The 22,058-nt window shown below is 40.4% G+C and overlaps 1 protein-coding gene across 7 annotated transcripts in view; it reads left to right on the forward strand.

Annotated features, from left to right (window-relative positions):
- dnah5l (dynein, axonemal, heavy chain 5 like) overlaps positions 1 to 22,058 on the forward strand; it is a 425,035-nt gene that overhangs the window by 362,748 nt on the left and 40,229 nt on the right. For all 7 annotated transcript variants that reach the window (XM_069913293.1, XM_069913291.1, XM_069913294.1 and 4 more), the window contains one exon: positions 3,278 to 3,410. In XM_069913293.1, coding sequence (XP_069769394.1) covers positions 3,278 to 3,410 — 133 coding nt within the window. The remainder of the gene's footprint in view (positions 1 to 3,277; positions 3,411 to 22,058) is intronic.

Below are 22,058 nucleotides of genomic sequence, written 5' to 3' on the forward strand. Positions count from 1 at the left end.
TATTTCTGTCCCACTGATAGTTGCATTGTGACAGGTCATTGTGATATTGTTACCCTAAGTATAAAGATGTGGAGGAAATGTGTACTGGTCAAATTAGAGAAGGAATTGAAGTTGTGTACAGCACAAGACTATACTACTGTTTTTCGTTAATGTAATGATTTGGATTTGATTGTTTAACAACACATTCTCAAAATTTGGAAAAGAATCTTTCTCAAGCAGAATTAGTAAATCCTTCAACAAGATATTGGAAAGTTAGCAGAATTATCATAGAACTAGAAGATGGCATTTAAATGAAAAAGTGCGTTAAATGAAAATGATCTAAAACTAGATCATGGACTTGAAAGACTGAAGCAACAAAAATTAACCAAATTGGTATTGTATGGCAATAATGCAAATTGTATTTGGAGATGTTTATTTTATTCAGTCTGTCTCCAATGCTATTTATTAAAGTAATTCTAACTTTCATATAGAACCAAGAACTGTACTTTACTGCACAGATAAAGGAGCCCTTTGGCCCTTCTAGTCTGTTTCAAACCATTATTCTACCTAGTCCCACTGACCTGTATCCATTCCATATTCTTTCACACCCCTCCCATCCATGTATCTGTCCACATTTTTCTTCAATGTTAAAATTAAGCCTGCATTCAGCACTTCAGCTAGCATCTAATTCTATACTCCCACTGCAGTGCGAAGAAATTCCCCCTCACTCCCTGTGCCGAAGAAATCGTCTGTGTCCTGCCTCAATGACTACCGCCCTCTCATACTCACATTCATCATCATGAAGTGCTTTGAGAGGCTTCTCATGGGGGACATCAAGCTCCTGCTGCACCCGTCACTGGACAACCCTACAGTTCACATACAGATCCAACCACTCTACAGATGATGTCATCACCACTGCCCTCCATCTTGCCCTCACCCACCTGGAAAATAAGGGCTTGTATGTCCGAATGCTGTTTATCAACTTCAGTTCAACATTCAACACGATCATACCTCAGTACCTGATAAGGAAGTTGAGCTTCCCTCAAAACACCTCCCAATGCCATTGGATTCTTGACTTTCTGTCAGGGAGACCTCAAGCATTCCGGATTGGAAACAGCACTTCCAAGACCATCACAATGAGCACAGGCGCCCCCCCTCCCCCCCCAGCTGTGGGCTTAGTCCACTGCTGTTCACTCTGCTGACCTTCTGTGCAGCTAAACACAGCTCAAGCTACATCATCAAGTTAGCTGACAACACAACCATAGTGAGCCCTATCAGTAAGAATGAGGAATCAGCATACAGAGGTGCAGTCACTAACAGACTGGTGCAGAGCCACCAACATGCATCTGAACATTAATAAAAGAGATGTTTGGCGACTTCAGGAGGGCTCGAGGCACCACACTCCACTGACCATTGACGGCTCGACCATTGAAGTCATCAAGAGTACCAAGTTCCTTGGAGTGCACTTGGCAGAGAACTCACCTGGACCCTTAACACCAGCCAAGAAAACCCAACAGTACCTCTACTTCCTGCGAAGGCTGAGTAAATTCATCTCCTACCCTCCATGCTCACTACATTCTACAGTGGATGTATTGAAATCATCCTGTGCAACTGAATCACTGCCTGGTTTGGAAGCTGTACCTCCACAAGACCTTGCAGAGGATAGTGAAATCAGCAGAAAAGATCATTGGGGCTCTCTTCCTACCATGAAGGATATCTACAACACTTGATGCAGGCAAAAGCCAATAAACATTGTGAATGACTTCACACGCCCCTCATGTAAACTGTTCTGTCATCTGGTAGGAGATACTGTAGCACTCGGGTGCTTACATCCAGATTGGGCAACAGTTTTATCTCCCAAGCCATCAAGCCCTGATTTCCCAGAACATACGTCAATGGTGTATGGTGGACTTTTACTGTATACATCTTAATATTTTAATATTTCAATGTATTTAACTTCTATTCTAACTTATATTTATGTAAATATGCTCCGTGGTCCTGGAGAAACACTATCTCATCTTTACCGTGCGAGCATGGTATGAACAATAAAAGTGATTTGACTTGAATTCAACCCCATAAATGTTGTCACATCTTTATCATTCCTTAGCTCCACACATAGAGCTCCAGCAGGTGAGCCCTCTAGTTTGTCCTGCCTGAGTTATATTTTCCATAACAAGCAATGCTGCTCCTCTCGCTTTCATCATTCCTGCTCTATCGCGTCTGAAACAATGGATCCCCAGAACATTGTGCTACCACTCCTTCCCCTCCTGCAACCAAATTTCACTAATGGCCACATTGTCATAACTCCATATGCCAATCCATGCTCTCAGCTTATCTGCCTTTCCTACAATACTTCTTGCATATATTTAATATTATTTAATTAGTATGCACTTTCCAAGCATTTGCTTGTTATAAAAAGGTTACGTGTGGACTTAAAACTTTGGTGTTGATTTTGTATTCACTTTATTTGCACAAGTGCTGCAGAACTCTCTATAACTTAAGCAAATGTCTGACAGTGAGTGGAAGAATGTGTCCAATTATTTCCCTCAGTGCTAAGCCATGTAATCCAGAATGGGTTTATGGCATCACTTTCAGTCCATTCCTATGTGATTTATTTCAATGTAGTTCAGATAAATGCCAACATGTTAATTTCTGAAAACATTGAAATATTTTTCAATTAAAAAAAAGTAAAAAAAACCCACTAAACTGGACAAGCAACATCTGTTCAAAGAGAAATAGAGTTAACATTTCAGGTTGAAGACAGTTAAAATGCTGTTTGCAGTATTGGTGAGTGCTTCCACTAAAGTAAAATATAACTCAAAGGTCTTCAATTTTCAAACACATACTCTTGCGGTGCCCATCTGTTGGGCCTACAGACATTGGATATTCATAGATAACAATTCAGTCAGCATTTTGAATTTCACTGAAATAAAATTCATATAACATTTCAGGAGTGTGTTTAATTATGCTAATATATGTAAAGAGCGAACTGCATTATTTTTAAAAATATTTTCTATTGTCAGCTTGATCTCTCTGGGGCACAGTTCTGCCAAAGCAAACAAATTAAAGCTAATTTACATAATCTGCATATAATAAACCCAGGGAGATATATTTGTGATGATGAGGAGATTAATATTTTGGCAAGTTACTTCTCAAAAATAAACTTTGCTTTCCTATCAAAGATTACTTGAATGTTAGTTCGTGTAAAACATGTGATTCTATGGAAATAAAACGTGCTATTTTAAATATTATAATCATAGGTGAAACAAAATAATATTATTTGCATCATTATGTGCAGGTTAAAGCTCGACTGCAGAAAATGGGTGCAATCCAACCAATGAACATTTTCTTGCGCCAGGAAATTGATCGAATGCAGCGAGTTCTTGGACGAGTTCGAAATACACTGACAGACCTGAAATTGGCAATTGATGGTAAACCTTAATTTTCAACAATGAAAACAAGAAAGCATTAAATCATAAATGTGCATAATATTACATTTGAATCATGGACCAATTTTTATGTTTTCATATTCTTTATTATTCTGTGGCTTATATCATCTTTATTGTCAGACCACAGGCTATGTCTCTAATGGAACAATATAGTACACTTGTGAATGATGCAGTAGAATAAGTGTAAAGCATATATTGTACCTTTGAAAATGTAGATCATCATTTATCATTGCAAAAATGTGATAGTTACTGTATCTTAGAAGAATAGTCGATCAAAATGTTTGTTTGTGGAGTGCTCTAACTGGCTGAATGCAAAGAATATCAAAACTATTTGAAGAAACATGTTCAAAGTTCATTCAGTTCACGTTCTATTATCTTGATAATTTCATATATCTACAGCAGATAGATTAAGGGCACATTGTTATTTCCCATTTGTGGAATTTCACAATTTGCCACACTCTCTATCTGATATCTGTATCCTTCAGGAGTCAACTATTTTTGTCATTGGTAGTGGTAGATCTAATTTGGTTTTAAAAAAAATAAAGTTCCGGCAACCAGAGTACAGGTTGTTCCCCTTCTGCACTGTTCAGTATTGAGGAGGACTAATTTATCAGCCAAGGGAGGGAAATGGGTGCAAATAGGAAAGGATTCCTTGCTCATGGTAGGGGGGTTTGGAGTCAAGATTGAGGATTCTCATATCTGCTCTTCAACCCTCTGAGCTGTCAGCTCTATCAAGTCTATCTTGCTGATGGGAGAGGATGTACTCATGAGTTGTGATGGAGGAATCTATGACATTGAGAGAAAGACATCAGTACTAAAGAGTCAGCTGTTGGCCGACTAGTCTCTTGGTAGCATCGATCAGGTCTTTGATATTTCTGAGAAAGACTCTGCTGTGCAAATGTTAAAAAGAACTAAACTGAAGCATGTGCTGTTCTGGTGAATCCAAAATCTTCATGATGAGAAGAGGTTTTGTAAAGTTTTAATTTGGTCAACAACTTCATGGTTTTGCTATTTTCTATATAGAGTTGCTATTTTTTTAACCTTTTATCTCAGGAATATTAGATTGATGGTGAAGTTAGTAATCTTCTATTTAGACATAAATTTAGATATACATACAGCATGGTAACAGGTCATTTTGCCACACAAGTCCATGATGCCAAATTACACCCAATTGATCTACAACCCCTGGTACGTTTCAAACAGTGGGAGGAAACCAGAGCCACCAGGGAAAACCCATGCAAACACAGGGAGACAGCGTGGGATTCAAATCCTGATCGCTGGTCCAGTAATTGCACTCACCTCTTTGCTAACCATGCCACCCCAAAGCTTAAAAGCTTTTCTACCTTATTCTACTGAATTAATTTCGAAACACAGACATTGATTTCCCAAGTGCCCAGAGGTGAACAAATTTCACTTAGCCACAAAAATATTGGGTAATTACTTAAACATTACATTTTAACTACATTTCCATGAAGTTTAAGTTGAAAAATTCTACTTCCTGACACATTTAAATGGCTGGAGGTACAAATTTTGAAGATTGTCTGACAAATAGCAGTGTATCTGTGATCATTGGCATTAAAGTAGTAACTTTTCAAAAACATGAGCAAGTTTAGTCAGGACTATTGGATCTATAGCTACATAGTTTCCTCCATTTGATGGGAAGTGGTAATTTTGGTTAAGATATTAAATGAGATTTGCAGATTACAGATAAACGAGTCTTCCCAGGTTTATTGGATTGCAGAATCTTCACCAGTGTTTCACAATCACATATTTTAATTTGAAACCATTTTCCATAAGATACAGAAGCTAACACCTCTGCTTTTGATTAAAAAAAGGCACTGTTTTGCACAATGCAATTGGACATGCATTTGCTGTGACAAAAAACATTGATGCAATAGAGGCCTGTGACATCACAGGCACCAGACCTCACTCCATCAAGGACATTTACATGAGGCGGTGTAGCGTGAATAAAACTCACATGACTAGAAGGAGAACATATGCTTTTATTAGCTTATAACTGAGGGTAAAGTCTTACAGTGGTCTTCAGAGGGGCTCAAGGTTTAGGCGAGAAACCAGGATTATATATGGGTAGATGGAAGCGGAGCCAGCCATCAGTCTAACACACCACCTGTGAATCTCAGTTCACTGCATTCACCCCTTCCTGCAGAATTGAGGGTCTGTGGATGAAGACAGAGAACATTGATTCAGAAAAAAAATACAGTTATTTACAAAGTTAAGTTATCTGGGGGTCTGGAGATCCTGGTGGACCGCCTAAGCATGTGAAGACCTTGGACTCCATGGATCTCCTAGTCCCCTTGGGAGGGAGAAGTGATGGGTAAGGTCTCCAGCTCTACGGTGGAGGGGGATGCGCTTTCCTCCTGAACCGGATCCCCTGAAGCCCTGATTGGGAGTGGCGAGGATGAGCTCCACGTCTCATAGGGCACTTGAGGCAATGGACCCTCTGCTCTAGTGGGTGCCAGGTCCATGATTGAGACGGTGTCCTCCTGCCATCCGGGTACTCCACATAGGCGTACGTGGGGTTGGCATGGAACAATTTCACCCTCTCCACCAGGGGGTCATTCTTCCTTTCCTCATGTGCTTCTTGAGACTAGTGAGCCAGGATGGGAGTGTAGTCCCTGATGGCGACCTTCTTTCGAATGTAAACATGAGCTCATGAGGAGTAGCATTGGTTGCAGTGCAGAGTAGTGACTAAATTGAGTGGAGAGTGATGGGGAGGGCATTCTGCCAGCGTGAATCTGGAAGGCCTCTTGACTTGAGGGCCAGTTTGACAACCTTCCAGACCATGGCATTTTCCTTTTAAATCTGCTCGTTCCCCCAGGGGTTGCAGCTAGTAGTCCTGCTGGATGCAACGCCCCTCACCAGCAGGTACTGACGTAGCTCTTCACTCGTAAAAGTTGAGCCCCGGTTACTATGTATATAGCTGGGATACCCAAACAGGGCAGAAATGACTGACGAAGTGGACGTGTCTAGACATGAAATGGCGAATGGGAAGCGGGAGTATTTATCAATGATAGAGAGGAAGAAACTGTTCCTGTTTGTGGAGGGAAGAGGTCCCTTAAAAATCGACACTGAACCACTCGAAGGGCCTGGATGACTTAATCAGGTGCGCCTTTGTGGGGTGGTAGAAGTGTGGCATGCATTCCGCACAGACCTGGCAGAACCTGGGCATTTCCCTGATATTTTCCTTTGAGTAGGGCAGATTGCACACCTTGACAAAATGAGCCATGCATGTAACCCCTGGGTGACAGAGCTCATTATGCAGAGACTGCAGTTGAATGATGTGTGCAGAGGACAGCTTCCACTGAATAAGGCATTCTGAGGGTCATTAGGGGCTCCTGGCCGATAGGTAATGTCACAATTGTAGGTAGAGAGCTCGATCTTTTACCTAACAATCTTGTCATTTTTTATTTTGCATTGGTCAGTGAGCGGCATAAATTTCCTACCAGCCAGATAATGCCTCCAGTGCCTCATAGCTTCTACAATGGCTTAAGCGTTCTTTGCCACAGAGGGATTTCAAAGCTCATGGCCTTGCAATGTCCGAGGAAAAAAAATGCAACAAGCCTACCTGCCTGGTTGTGGGTAGTGGCCAGGGCCACATCCTAAGCTTCGCTTTCCACCTGGAAAGGTACATTCTCATCCACCATGTGCATGGCAGCTTTCACAATGTCGTTCCGTAGGTAGTTGAAAGCTATTTGGGCTTTGGCCAAGAGGGGAAAGAAGTAGCTTTTAAGAGAGGTCAAACCTTATCACCGTATTGAGGGATCTACTGGGCACAATATGAGAAAAATCCCAGGCATCTCCTAAAAGCCTTCATGGTCCTGGGAATGGGGATCTCTAATGAGGATGCATCCTATCGGGGTAGGATGCATCCTCCACCATTCTCCACCATGTAGCCTAGGATAGCCAGACATTTAATCCCAAACGCACACTTGCTAAGTGCAGTTCAGGGTTTTCACTGCATGGAAAAAAATCTGAAGATTTGTGTCATGGTCCTCCAGGGTATGGCTACAGATGGTGATGTTATTGAGGTAGCGGAAGGTAGCCTTCAACCTATAGTCATCCACCATTCTATCCATCTGCCTCTGGAAGATAGAAACCCCATTAATGATACCGAAAGGGGCCCTCCAGAATTGATAGAGACAACCGTTAGCCTCAATTGCCGTATATGGATGGAACCAATTGGCAGCTGGTGATAAGCAGCTTTCAGGTCAATGGTCGAATAGACCCGATACTGCGCAATATCATTCACCATGTCCACAATTTGAGGGAGGGGGTATGCATCCATGAGTGTGTACTGATTAATAGTTTGACGATAGTCAATTACTAGCCTTGTTTTCCCCTTTTAGCACCACCACTTGCTCTCTCCACCTGCTGGTGCTAGGTCTGATGATGCCTTCGTTGAGCAGACGTTGTGTCTCAGACTTTATGAAATCTCAGTCTGCTGTACTGTACCTCCTGCTCATGGTAGCAATAGGTTTGCAGTCAGAGGACAGATTCAGGAAGAGAGGCGGGAAGTCAATATTCAGTGTGGAGAGGCTGCATGTGGGTTCTAATTTTAGAGGCCCTCCTTTCCGAACCGTTATGGAGGGAGGGGACAAGAATACTCCAAGGTAACGCTTTTAAGGTGACATAGGAGGTCTAGACCCAACAGCACCGGAACACACAATTCATCAAGTACATACAGGCGTATTTTAAAAAATTCCCCCCTTCAAATGACAAATGTACTATACAATGTTGTTGAATAAGAGTAGACTGCGAATGAGATGCAAGGAATATGCGATAATTGGAAGGATGCATCTTTAGGTTGTATTCTTGAACAGTCTGTGAGTCTAAGAAGCTCTCAGGTTAGGCATTTAGTGGAATGTCCGTTTACCTTCACATTTACTATGGAGTTGCTAACCTGGCAAAGTCTGTCCTGATCTAGAACCATCGAGGCTAGGACTCCGGAGACTCCGTACTTCTCACTCGAGTTGCCCCCACCGTCCTGTGTTTCCCTGTGTGGGTAAGATAGTATTGACCTCATGGCACAACAAGATGGCCACCTTCTTTCCACCTCTGACGATGTTGGCGCCGAGTTTGAACTTGAGTCACAGCAAGATGGCCACCGAGCCTTTTCATGACATTTTCTCACAGGCACCCTCCTTTGGCAAAATCAAGGCAGACGGCTTGAGGCTGGAATCAGATCCAGGAGCAGTGCAGGACATGGACTTCCCAGGCTTCCCCTCATGAGGCAAACCCTCGCTCAATGTCCTTTCTTGTCACAGCTGGAGCAAACAAAGTCTTAAGCCGGGCAACGAGATCGGGGGTGCTGGCTCTTGCCCCAGAAAAACCACTCCAAAGCGGGAGTGCTCCCTAGGACAGAAAGCAGCAGCCGTTAGGGCTGGGGTAGCGGGACAAGCCGGTCCTTGGAAGTGGTCAGCTAGGTGAGTGAGTTCACTAATTATGAGATCATTGTTCTCAAGCTTGGCCTGTTCCAGCGACTTAGCCAGTTCAATGTGGTGAGCCAAGTCCTTCTTACCCAACTCAAGTAGTCACTGCCTCATGTACCTTGAGCAGATCCCCATGACTCGAGTGTCCCGGATCTGTTTTCCCTCATGAACATGGCCCGTAGCTGCTTCATACCTGCACTTCTTGGCAAGCGTCCACAGATCCAGCAAGTAATCATCGATGGTCTCTCCTGGCCATTGGCGATGTAGAGCGAGTCGGTGCCTCATTAGGACCTCATTTTGTGACTTCACGTACCTAGCCTTCAAAGCCTCAATGGCAGCGTCATATGTAATGCAGTCCCTGATGGCTGCGTACCCTTTTGTTCCTACCCTTGAAATGAGTTTGGAACTCCTGAGTTCATTGGTGTGGAAGATGTCTCTGGTCGTGTTCAGGTAGGCCTGGAAGCTGACTAGCTAGTATGTGAACTCCTCAGCCATGTCGGGACAGAGGGTCTATCAGCAACATCTCAGGCTTGAGTAACCCTTCCATCTTCTAGGGAATAAGCTAATAAAATTGTAGCGTGAATAAAAGGTCTCATGACTGAAAGGAAAACATACACTTTTATTAGCTTATAACTGAGGGTAGGGTCTCACAGTGGCCTTCAGAAGGGCTCAGGGTTTAGGCAGGAATCTAGGGTTATATGGATAGATGGGGGCAGAGTCAGCCATCAGTACAACACAGCACCAGTGAATCTCAGTTCACTGCAGGTGGTATCTTAATAAAAGCAGCCTCTATCCTCAAAGACCCACCACCACTCAGGCCATGCCCTCTTCACTCTGCTGCTATCGGAAAAAAGGTACAGGATCCTAACGACGAGCACTCAGCGGCACAAGGACAGCTTCTTCCCCACTGTCATTAGATTCCTGAATAATCAATGAACCAACTGCCTGACTTTTCATGCCCTATTATTGTTATTATTATTTTATTTTATTTTTTACAGTAATGTCATAAGATGGTTATAATATGAATGTTTGCACTGTGATGCTGCCATAAACACTGAATTTTGTGACAAAAAATTTCTGATTCTAAGTCTGATATTGCCGTTCTAGCACACTTTTTCGATTTGTTGTAATTTGTTGTTTCCATCCCAGCTACTGTTTGGAGTTCTGTATATAACTTCCAACAGTGTTTTTTTCACCCTTTCCATTTCTTAACTCAACTCACAATATAGAAGATTCTATATATTCTGATCTTACGTCACTTCTTTCTAATGATTAATATTGTTCCTTACCAACAGACCCATACTAACCCTCTCCATACCTGCCCATCCTTTCAATAATCTGTGTATCCTTGGATATTAGGCTCCCAATGACATCCATCCTTTAGCCACAACTCCATGATTGCACCACATCATACCTGCCAATGTGTAGCTGTGCTATAAGGTTATCCACTTTATTTCATATGCTACATACATTTAAATACAGAACTTTTACCCCTTTATTTGTTACTTATGACTCTGCATCCTTGTTGCATTGTAGTTTATCCCACTGGCTTCAATTTTGCCCTATCTGCCTGTCCTTCTTCACAAACTCCCTATTTGCTGTCCTGACTTGTCCGCCTCTTCCACCACATTTTCTCTTTGGTCCCCCCTCCCCTAACATCATTATCAAACCTCCCTAACAGGATATTGGTTCCCCTCAAATTCAGGTACAACCTGTCCAACCTGTACAGGTCACCCCTTCCCCAGAAAAGGTTCCGATGATCCAAGAACATGAAACTCTGTCCCCTGCTTCATCTCTTCAACCACACATTTGTCTGCACTATCTTCCAATTCTGACCGTCCCTACCTTATGACACAGGGAGTAATCCAGAGATGACCATGTTGAAGGTCCTTCACTTCAGCCTCTTTCCTAACTCCCTCAAATTACTTAGCAGGACCTCTTCCCCATGCCTGCCTATGTCATTGATACCAGTATGTATCATGATGTTTGGTTGCTCACCCTCCTGCTTAAGAATATTCTGCACTTGCTCAGAGACATCCTGGATCCGAGCACCCGGGAGCCAACATACTATCCTGGAGTCTCTTTTGTGGTCACACAGTCTTCTATTCTTTCCCCTATTGAGCCCCTTGTTAATAATGCCTTTGACTGCAATTGTTTTTTTTTCGTGTGTAGGAGCTTGCCACTTTTCCTTCATTTTTAAAAAAAACTTTATTTGAGATTTTCAAATTACATAAAAATAATAACAAAATAAACTAAACTAAAACAATATAAACCCACCCCACCCTCCCTCCAACCCTCAGCATACCCCGCAAGGGGAGCAAAAAAAAAACATATATCAATCTGCTACAAACATAGACTATATAATATCTTAAGATATTTCTAAACCCATACATTCCAAATAAGGTGATCACATTTGAACAAAAAAAGAATAGTCATCATGCAAATTATAAGTTATTTTTTCCAGATAAATACAAGATCTCAATTCATTGTGCCAACGATTCATATTTACTTCTACATCATCTTCCCAAGTAATCGCAATACACTTCCATGCTACTGCTAATGCTAGCCGAACAAAAGCTATCTGAAACTTATACAACCCCAAACCAGTCAGTGAAACAAGATAACCCAGCAAAAAAAATTCTGGATCTAATGGTAATTTAATCCTAAATAACTTTTCAAAAAATATTCTAATTTTTTCCCAAAATGGTTGGACTTCATCACAAAACCAAACTGCATGTAAAAATGTTCCAGTATGTAATCCACATCTAAAACATAAATCCGAATTACTAAATCCATATTTTTTCAGTTTCTCAGGGGTCAAATACAACTGAAGTAAAAAATTATAATTAACTGAACTCTATCTTACATTAAGTAATTTAGTCACCCCATCTTGGCACATAACTTCCCAGTCCTCTTGAGGTATATCATAAGATAAGTTGCCTTCCCATTTATTTCTAGATTTATTTAAATTTGGTTTATCCATACTATCTTGCAACAAAGCATACATATCAGAAATAAACCCTTTTTTAACTTATGCAAAATCAGAAACTCAAATTTTGTTAGTTCAGGTAATTTCATTTCTCTTCCATAATTATCCCTTATCAAAGCTCGAACTTGATAATGTACAAATAAAGAATTAGCTGATATTCCAAATTTTTCCCTAAGTCGATTAAAAGAAAGAAACTGTCCTTCTTCAAAATAATCCTCCATCACTTTTATACCTTTAGATTCCCATGCCTTTAAATAACTATTATTCATCGAAAAAGGAATAATCATACTTTGATATAATGGAGCTTGAAATTATATCTTATTTGTACCAATAGTAAAATTCCTTTTAGTCCAAATCCCTAATAAATGTTTTAAAGCAGGCATGTTATATCTCTGTAATAAACAGGAGTCCAACTTAAATATAAACGGAAGGGCCTGAGCCTTAGAAATACAAGCTAATTCCACTTTAGCCCAACTAGGAGATTGTGTAACATCCTATTAATAAATTTTAATTGTGCAGCTTCATGATAATTTTGAAAATGGGGTAATTGAAGTTCTCCTAAAGCATGTCATTTCCATGTCAATTTCTGTAATGCTACTCTCGCCAACTTCCCCTTCCATAAAAACTTCCGTATTACCGTATTCAAATCTTGAAAAAATACTTTTGGAAGTGAACATGGAATTGATTGGAAAAGATATTAAATTTGTGGGAAAATATTCATTTTAATACAATTTACCTGACCTATTAATGTCAACAGAAGATCTTTCCATTTAATCAAATCCATCTTAATCTTTCTCAATAATGGTACATAATTTAATATATATAACGATTGATATTTTGCATCAACCATTACTCCTAAATATTTAATTTTATTGGACCATCGTAAGTTTGTAATCTGTTTACACCACTACAATCTCCATCTGAAATTGGCAATATTTCACTTTTATCCCAATTTACTTTATTCCCATATAAAGCACCATATTGCTCCAAACATTCTTGCAAATATTTTAAAGATTGTTCTGGATATGTTAAATATATCAATACATCATCAGTAAACAGATGCATCTTATATTCATCATCTGCAATTCTTATCCCTTTAATATTATCATTTTGTCTGATTGCTTGAGCTAATGGTTCTATGACCAATGCAAATAAGGCTAGTGACAATGGACAACCTTGACGTGTTAATCGTGTTAACTTGAATGACGAAGAAGTTTGGCCATTTGTCACCACCCTAGCAACTTGATTTTTATATAATGCCTTAATCCAACAAGTAAAAAATGACCCAAACTTAAATTTTTCTAACAGTTAATAAAAAATTCCATTCAACTCAGTCAAATACTTTTTCTGCATCAAGCATGACCACCATTGGTAGGTTGGGTTGCTGACTCGATGCATTGATCAATGTAATAATTCTAAGAATATTATCAGAAGCATATCTATTCTTTATGTAACCTTCCTGATCAGAATGTACTAATTGAGTTAAATATTTGGCAAGTCTCTTTGCCAATAATTTAGCTATTTCCTTATAGTCTACATTTAATAAAGAAATTGGCCGATATGAGGCCACATTCAATGGCTCTTTGTCCTTACTCTAATTATCGCACTTAAACAAGATCCTGGTAATGATTGTTCATCTGTTATTTGTTGAAGTACATCCAAAAATATAGGAGACAAATCTTCATAAAACACCTTATAAAACTCAACAGTAAATCCATCTTCTCCTGGAGACTTCCCATTTGGCATTTCCTGTATAGATTGGTTAATTTCAAAATCTGTAAATTGAGATTCCAATTCTTTAACATCATCTTCTCCTAACACTGACAGATCTAAAGCAGATATAAAATGATTCAATAGAACCAATATCTCGACACCCCTCAGAAGTATATAATTTCTGATAAAATGAACAAAATTGATCATTAATTTCCTGAGGTTTATAGGTAGCTATTTAATTCTTTTTCACAGCATTAATAGTTCTCGAACCTGTTCTGTTTTCAATTGCCAAGCTAATACTTTATGAGCTCTATCACCTAATTCATAATAACGCTGTTTATATCTTTGGATTAGACACTCTTATTGGTAAGTTTGCAGTGTATTATAATGTAATTTCAACTTAGTTAATGCTGCCTTTTTATCTTCAGTACAATTTTTCTCAAACTCTTTTTCCAGCTGTTATCTGTTTCTCCAATGTCAAACTTTCTGCTAAATACTTCTTTTTTTCTGTTGCTGAATAACTAATAATTTGGCCCTGTAATATGCTTTCAAAGTATCCCATAAAATGAAACTGCTCCTTACTGAATTCATATTTATATTCAAAAAAGAAACAATTTGCTCCTTAGCAAAACTAACAAACTCGGGCTTCTTCAATAGCATTACATTAAATCTCCAATGATAAGTTGATTGCATAACTTCAGATCCAGCACATGATATAAATAACATGGAGTGATCAGACACAATCCTACTCTTATATTCAGCCTGAATAATTCGAGCTTGAAGGTGAGCAGATACCAAGAACAAATCTATTCTGGAAAATGAATCATGTGTAGATGAATAAAATGAAAAATCATTTTCTGTTGGATTTAATTTTCTCTAAATCTCAACTAAATTCAGATCTTTCATCAAAGATGCAATTTGCACAGCCATCTTCAATTTCTTTATACTTTTCGGAGATTTATCCAATAGCTGATCTAAGACACAATTAAAATCCCCTCCAATTAAAATGTTTTCCTTAGTCTGATTTAATGTCAGAAAAGCTTCAGATACAAATCGTTCATCATCTACATTAGGCTCATAAACATTCAGCGGTGTCCATGGTTCTGCAAAAATCTTACAATTCACCATTAAAACTCAGCCAGCTGCTTCAGAAAATGATTCCAGTTCAAATGGTATTTTCTTTTGAACCAAAATCGCCACTCCTTGCGCCTTAGAATTAAAAGAAGAAGCAATTACATGTCCTATCCAATCTTTCTTCAATTTTAAATGTTCTTTTTCAGTTAAATGTGTTTCTTGCAAAAAAAAGCATCGTTTTAATATAAGCCAACACACATTTATGCTTAATTGGATTGTTCAATCCCTGTACGTTAAAAGTCACAAAATTCAAATTAGACATTTTATACTAAAAGAAATTCTATTATTTCACAATTCACACATATATAGCAAGAAAAAGAGATCCCCTTGTTCAAATAATAAAAAAACTTCTCTAAAGTAAAATGCAAAAAAAAACCCTGCAATATAAAACACACACACACACACACACACACACACACACACACACACACACACACACACACACACACACACACACACACACACACACACACACACACACACACACACAAAATCTTCCCCAAAACTACACCAATGTAGTAATTCCCAAATTAACTGGATGTGGTAAGAAAAAACCCACTAGTGGCAGATGACTTTCAAAAGTTTCAGTCATTCAACCCCCCATTAAACTTTTGAACAATTATCCAACTCAATCATATTCCCAATGATTCCAGTCCAAAAGATTGTTCCAGATCTTCAATATCAATCAGACTCCTTGACATTTCTCTTTTCTTTCCATTCCCATTTTTTTTTAATCAGACATCCTCCTCTTAGGTGACAGTGGTCGATCAGCTCTCCGCACATCTGGTAAAGAATTAGCAAAAATTAATGCACCATGATCATTCTCAAAAAACTGCGATTGAAAGTTCCCATAGAAAACTTTCAACACGGTGGGGTACCAAAAACTGAACTTGTACCCCTTTCTCCACAACACCTCTTTTGCTGAATAAAATTCCTTACACCTCTTAATAATCTCCTGACTCAAATCAGCATAGAAAAATACTCTATTGCCTTGAACCATCATTGGAGTTTGATTTCGCCAAGCCTTCTGGACAGCAACTCTTAAAATCATCTCTCTATCCTGATATCTCAGGCAACAAAGAAAATCCGCTCGAGGTGGTTGGCCCGGAGAAGGTTTCTTCCTCAACGCTCTATGTGCTCTGTCCAATTCCAGACTGTCCGGGAAAAATTCAACACCCAGTACATCTGGGATCCACTTTTTAAAAAATTTCACTGGATCTGAACCTTCAATATCCTCTGGAAGTCCTACTATTTTCACGTTATTCCATCGACCTTGATTTTCCAAAGAATCAATCTTCTTCAGCAATTTTCTCTTCTGAATATCCCATGCTACAAAAGGATCTTCCACTTTTTCTATTTTTTCTCTATTCCGTTCCACTTGATCTCTACAATCATGAAATGCCCCTTCAATCTTTTTGAAATTATCTTGTATTGTATCCACCACTTTCTGACATCTATTAACATCAGCTTTAACAACAATCATATCTTTCTTTACAGATGACACTTATTCACAAATACTCTTCATTTTAACTTTCATATCCATAAATTCTTGATCCATTTGCAAAGACATCTGAGATGACATATTGTCCATTTGATGAGCAATCCCTTCCAAAATTGTAAAAACTGCTTCAAAGCCAGGTTTCCCCATTCCTCCTTGAGGTCTACCTTCTTTAACTGCCATGTCTGAAACAAGCTTTTCCTGTCTTCACTCTGACAAGGCAGGACTTCCCTCCTCCTCTTCACCTCCGCTTGTCGTCGGCCGGGTCGCTCGGCTATGGGTCTGGACTCCCACTGATGCAGGGCCAAGCTCCTCAGCCTGTTGTCAGCTGGGTCCCCCCTCCACAGCTCAGACCCTATCCAACAAGTCGTGAACTTGCAATGCATTGCACATGCCCGGCAGCGCCACTGATCGCGCAGGCGCATCTTCAGATGGGCCACCGCGTGTTTCAGGCCTGCCAGGCACAATTGTGGGGTCGTGTTGTGTCATTGGAAGACGCTGCTCGGCTGTCTCACCCGCGCACCTGGCATCACGGGCGCGTGTATTAGAGTCAGCCGAGCGGACGGGAATACCTGCGCCATCTTGTGACCGCAGGGTAGACGCCAGCGTCATACTAATCCGGCCAGGAGTTCATTGTGCCTTGGGAGCTGGATCCGTCAACTCCAGGGCTTCAACTTGGTGAGTAGGCCTCAATTCTTCAGGACTCTTGTAAGGTAGTTTCTTCTGTAATTGAGCTTTCAGTTTCTTCACATTAGCAGTCATTTTATTCCTTCAATCTTCAGACACCTTTATACACTCTTTTTAAAACTTTCCAAATTTTTTCATTCCGGTATTAATTAGTCCAACTGTGAAGAGGTGGAATTACACATCTTCTTCCTACTCCATCACACCACGCCCCCCCACTTTTCCTTTATGCTGTGTGATTTAAAGGATCAAACCATGTCTCACCCAAACCATTTCCCTCGCTAATCTCATGGCTGCTCTTACCTTCTGCAACGTCCATGAAATGTGTCATTCTGGAGTGGACTGGCAGTGCTGACATGGTAACTGGCATCAAGAACCTGGAGACTGTCTTCTCACTACTGCTAAGGACATCTTACCAACATCTGCAAGTTTTCTTGTTTAAGTGACACTATTTTCAAATGACTCTGTAATTGAGTGAGATTTAAATACAGATTAAATACTGTACATATTTTTAAAAATGAAAAATAGATTATCTTCTAAAATGAAGACAAATGAATTAAAAAAATCTAGCTAGTCTAACCAGTTTAATGATGTTTGGCCCTCTAGCATTGCCATTTGTATATAATCCATGGATGGCATAAATCTGAGAATGTAACGTCCATCTGCCCTTCTGTTCAATCTGATTTGATGCTCCTTCTGTACCTATTATAACAGATCTAAAAGTCATTAAAATATGATCTTGTAGTTGCATCATTAAAACAAAATATCCATTATAAATATGGCCATATTTTGGAAGCTAATAAGATCTTTTCCTGCATATAGGGTCTAATGAGATGAGAGCTTATTATTGGTAGGATTATTACTAAATGGGAAAAGATTCATAACAGAATTGATTCCATGGTTTTATATTCTGTAAAACACATAATGAAAATAATGCAGTTAAATAGAGAAGTCTGCAAATCCTGTGATTACGGTGCAGTGCACAAAAATGCTGAGAACACCTACAGGTCACACAGCCTCTCTAGCAGTGGTTCTCAACCTTATTTTTTTCCACTCATATAGGATGCCATAGGTGCTCTGTGGTTAGTAAGAGATTACTTAAGATGGTGTCTGAGTGAAAATAAAAGTTGAGAACTGATCTATAGGAAGCAAAGAGATGTAACCAATGATTCGGGCTTGAGCCCTTCATCAAGGTATAAGCAGAAAGTAGCGAGGTGCCTAAATTAAATGTGGGGGTGGAGAGGAGGGAAGGGCTAGGAGGAGGAGCACAGGCCAACTAACAAGAGGTCAGAGGTGCATAAGGATGGGATGGCAGGAGAAGAGGGCGGCAGTTCTCTGAATGGAGAGAGAAGAGGAAAGGAGACAATAGAACAGGAAAATAGAGAAGAACAGAGATGGGCCTAACAGAATTCGGAGATGTCGATGTTAATACCATTTGTTTGTAAAGTGCCCAGACAGAAAATTAGGTGTTGCTCCTCCAGTTTACTTTTGGCCTCAGCAGTGCAAGAGGCCGTGGACAGACATGTCAGTGTGGGAATGAAGTGTAGTATTGAAATGGTTGGCCACTAGTAGGACCCCAATATTGTAGTGGACAGAGTGAAGGAGCTCAATTAAATGATCTCACATTCTGTGTCCAGAATCTCCGATGTAGAGGAGGCTAAAATGGGAGCATCAGATGCAGTGGATGAATCCTGCAGATTCAGAAGTGAGGTTCACAGGTGAACTGTTTGGGGCCCTGAATGATGGTGAGGGAAGAGGTGTAGGCGCATGTGTAGCATTCCTCTGGTCATAGGGGTAGGTGCCGAGGGAGTGATTAGTGGAAAAGGATGTAAATGAGACAGTCATGGAGGGAGCGGTCCCTGCAGAAAGCAGAGAGGTGAAGACATGTCTGGTGGTGGGATCATGTTATTGGATGCAGAGGCTGGTGGGATGGTTGAGGACAAGGGAAATCCTGACCTTGTTGGATTTTGGGGCTGAGGGGTTCAGGGCAAGTGTGTGGGAAATAGAAGTGATACAGTTGAGGGCTCAGATGATGATAGTAGAGGGAAAGCCAAGTTTTTTGAAGAGGAGGACGTCTCAGATGTTGTTGGCCTGTACTCAATGAAAGTTAGAAGGCAGAGAGAGGGTCTCATTGAAACCTGCAAACAAGCTAGATAGGGTGGATGTGGAGAAGTTGTTTCTCGTAGGAGAACCTATAACCAGGGTGTATAGCCTCAGAATAGAAGAACATCCATTTAGAAGAAAGATGAGGAGAAATTTCTTCATACGGCAAGTCATTGGGTAAATCTAAAGCTGAGTTTGATGGATTGTTGATTAGTAAGAGTGTAAAGATAAGGAGAAAGAAGAATGCTGATGAAAGGAAAAATACATTAGCCATGATTCCAATGGAAGAGTATTCAAATGGCCCGATTCTGCTCCTGCGTCTTCTAATCTTTTTAGAGTTGCAGCAGAAAGCCATATTCATTGAAGCAGTCAACTAATGAAACATTATTAAGATCCAACTAGTTTAAACTGGTCTTGGCATCCTTTTGTTTGTAAAGTGCCCAGACAGAGTTAAAATTCTCTAATTCTCTAATTGCACACAGAGAGCACTTTGTAATATTATTTCTGGGTGAGATCTTGCTAAAATGAATGACTGTCTCTTTCCTTTTTAATAATTTGAGTTTGACAGCAAATAGGAAACCTGTTTAGAGATTATTTGATCTCATGTGCTGGAGAATGAATTTTGATAATTTTTCTGAGACTGTTTTCTACCTATGAAGTTTTCCCTTTGATTATATAGTTTTAAAATTTGGATTTGTATTTATTATCATCTGGTGATCATGATGTCAGGATATTCATGGGCCTAATTATTCTTTCTTGCTGCAAAGTAAATGAGTTACTTAAACACAATACATTAATTAGTCCAGCTGCTTCAGGGCAAAATGATGACAGGCAATGGGAGCAGTCACCATGTGTTATTTTTGGCTATAGAACTATTGTGCTCCTGGAGGTCTTGGATCTTAGTGGATCTTTCCACCCTTCTCCCAACCCACCCTGAGAGAGGCTCAAGTAGGGTCAATACATCCTCCGGTTAAGGTCTCATCCTGTATTCAAGGTCCTCACCACTTCTAAATTAAGAATGCTACTATAGTATTGCATTAATAATATAACAATTAGGCATTGTTTGCCAATTTCCATTCCTGCTGCATATTGTATTCTCTGACAATCATACACTATTGCAATATATGGACAATTCAATTTACTTTGCATTCACAGAAGTTTTCTATTCCATAACCATTGCATTATGTATAGAAACATGATATTACAAGATAAACCTCTCAACACCTCCAACAACAGCAAATGACAGAATTATTGGATGACTATTTTGAAACCTGAATTGCACCAGCAAAATATGTTCTATATAAAATTACATAACATGCTATTCTCACTTGACCTAAACTAGTCATTCTGGTATCAAAGAGAGTGACAGTAATAGGCCTCAATGACTACCACCCAGTGGAACTGACCTGCACCATTATGAAATGCTTCAAGTGTCTGGTGATGGAATGTATCAAAGCACACCTCCCAGAGACCCTGGACCCATTTCAATGCATCTACAGACAGAACCGTTCCACAGATTATGCTATATCCTTGTCCCTCTACTCCATCTTTTTAAAAAACTTTATTTATAATTTAAAAAAAGTGAAAATACAAAAAATACAAACCATGTTATTACAAAAATATATTAGTAAAATAGATAATCTTAATTAGTACATTAATAACCCACCCCAACCCCAATTCCCCCAACCCCTTTAACAAAAACCCCAATCTATCTCTATTTCTACAAACTGTTGGAGCCTATACAAAGATTAAAATATCATTATACAACATATATAGGCATTATCACGTAATCTCAAGGTCGGGTCAGATACAGCAATGAGCTCTCTGAACCCTTCTCCATTAACAATGGCGTGAAGCAAGGCTGTGTTCTCGCACCAACCCTCTTTTCAATCTTCTTCAGCATGATGCTGAACCAAGCCATGAAAGACCCCAACAATGAAGACGCAGTTTACATCCGGTACCGCACGGATGGCAGTCTCTTCAATCTGAGGCGCCTGCAAGCTCACACCAAGACACAAGAGAAACTTGTCCGTGAACTACTCTTTGCAGACGATGCCGCTTTAGTTGCCCATTCAGAGCCAGCTCTTCAGCGCTTGACGTCCTGCTTTGCGGAAACTGCCAAAATGTTTGGCCTGGAAGTCAGCCTGAAGAAAACTGAGGTCCTCCATCAGCCAGCTCCCCACCATGACTACCAGCACCCCCACATCTCCATCGGGCACACAAAACTCAAAACGGTCAACCAGTTTACCTATCTCGGCTGCACCATTTCATCAGATGCAAGGATGAACAATGAGATAGACAACAGACTCGCCAAGGCAAATAGCGCCTTTGGAAGACTACACAAAAGAGTCTGGAAAAACAACCAACTGAAAAACCTCACAAAGATAAGCGTATACAGAGCCGTTGTCATACCCACACTCCTGTTCGGCTCCGAATCATGAGTCCTCTACCGGCACCACCTACGGCTCCTAGAACGCTTCCACCAGCGTTGTCTCCGCTCCATCCTCAACATCCATTGGAGCGCTTACACCCCTAACCTCGAAGTACTCGAGATGGCAGAGGTCGACAGCATCGAGTCCACGCTGCTGAAGATCCAGCTGCGCTGGATGGGTCACGTCTCCAGAATGGAGGACCATCGCCTTCCCAAGATCGTGTTATATGGCGAGCTCTCCACTGGCCACCGTGACAGAGGTGCACCAAAGAAAAGGTACAAGGACTGCCTAAAGAAATCTCTTGGTGCCTGCCACATTGACCACCGCCAGTGGGCTGATAACGCCTCAAACCGTGCATCTTGGCGCCTCACAGTTTGGCGGGCAGCAACCTCCTTTGAAGAAGACCGCAGAGCCCACCTCACTGACAAAAGGCAAAGGAGGAAAAACCCAACACCCAACCCCAACCAACAAATTTTCCCCTGCAACCGCTGCAATCGTGTCTGCCTGTCCCGCATCGGACTTGTCAGCCACAAACGAGCCTGCAGCTGACGTGGACTTTTTACCCCCTCCATAAATCTTCGTCCGCGAAGCCAAGCCAAAGAAAGATATGTTATGTTCTTCTAAAGA

The sequence above is a fragment of the Narcine bancroftii genome, chromosome 1 (genome assembly GCF_036971445.1).
Source record: "Narcine bancroftii isolate sNarBan1 chromosome 1, sNarBan1.hap1, whole genome shotgun sequence".
NCBI lineage: Eukaryota > Metazoa > Chordata > Chondrichthyes > Torpediniformes > Narcinidae > Narcine > Narcine bancroftii.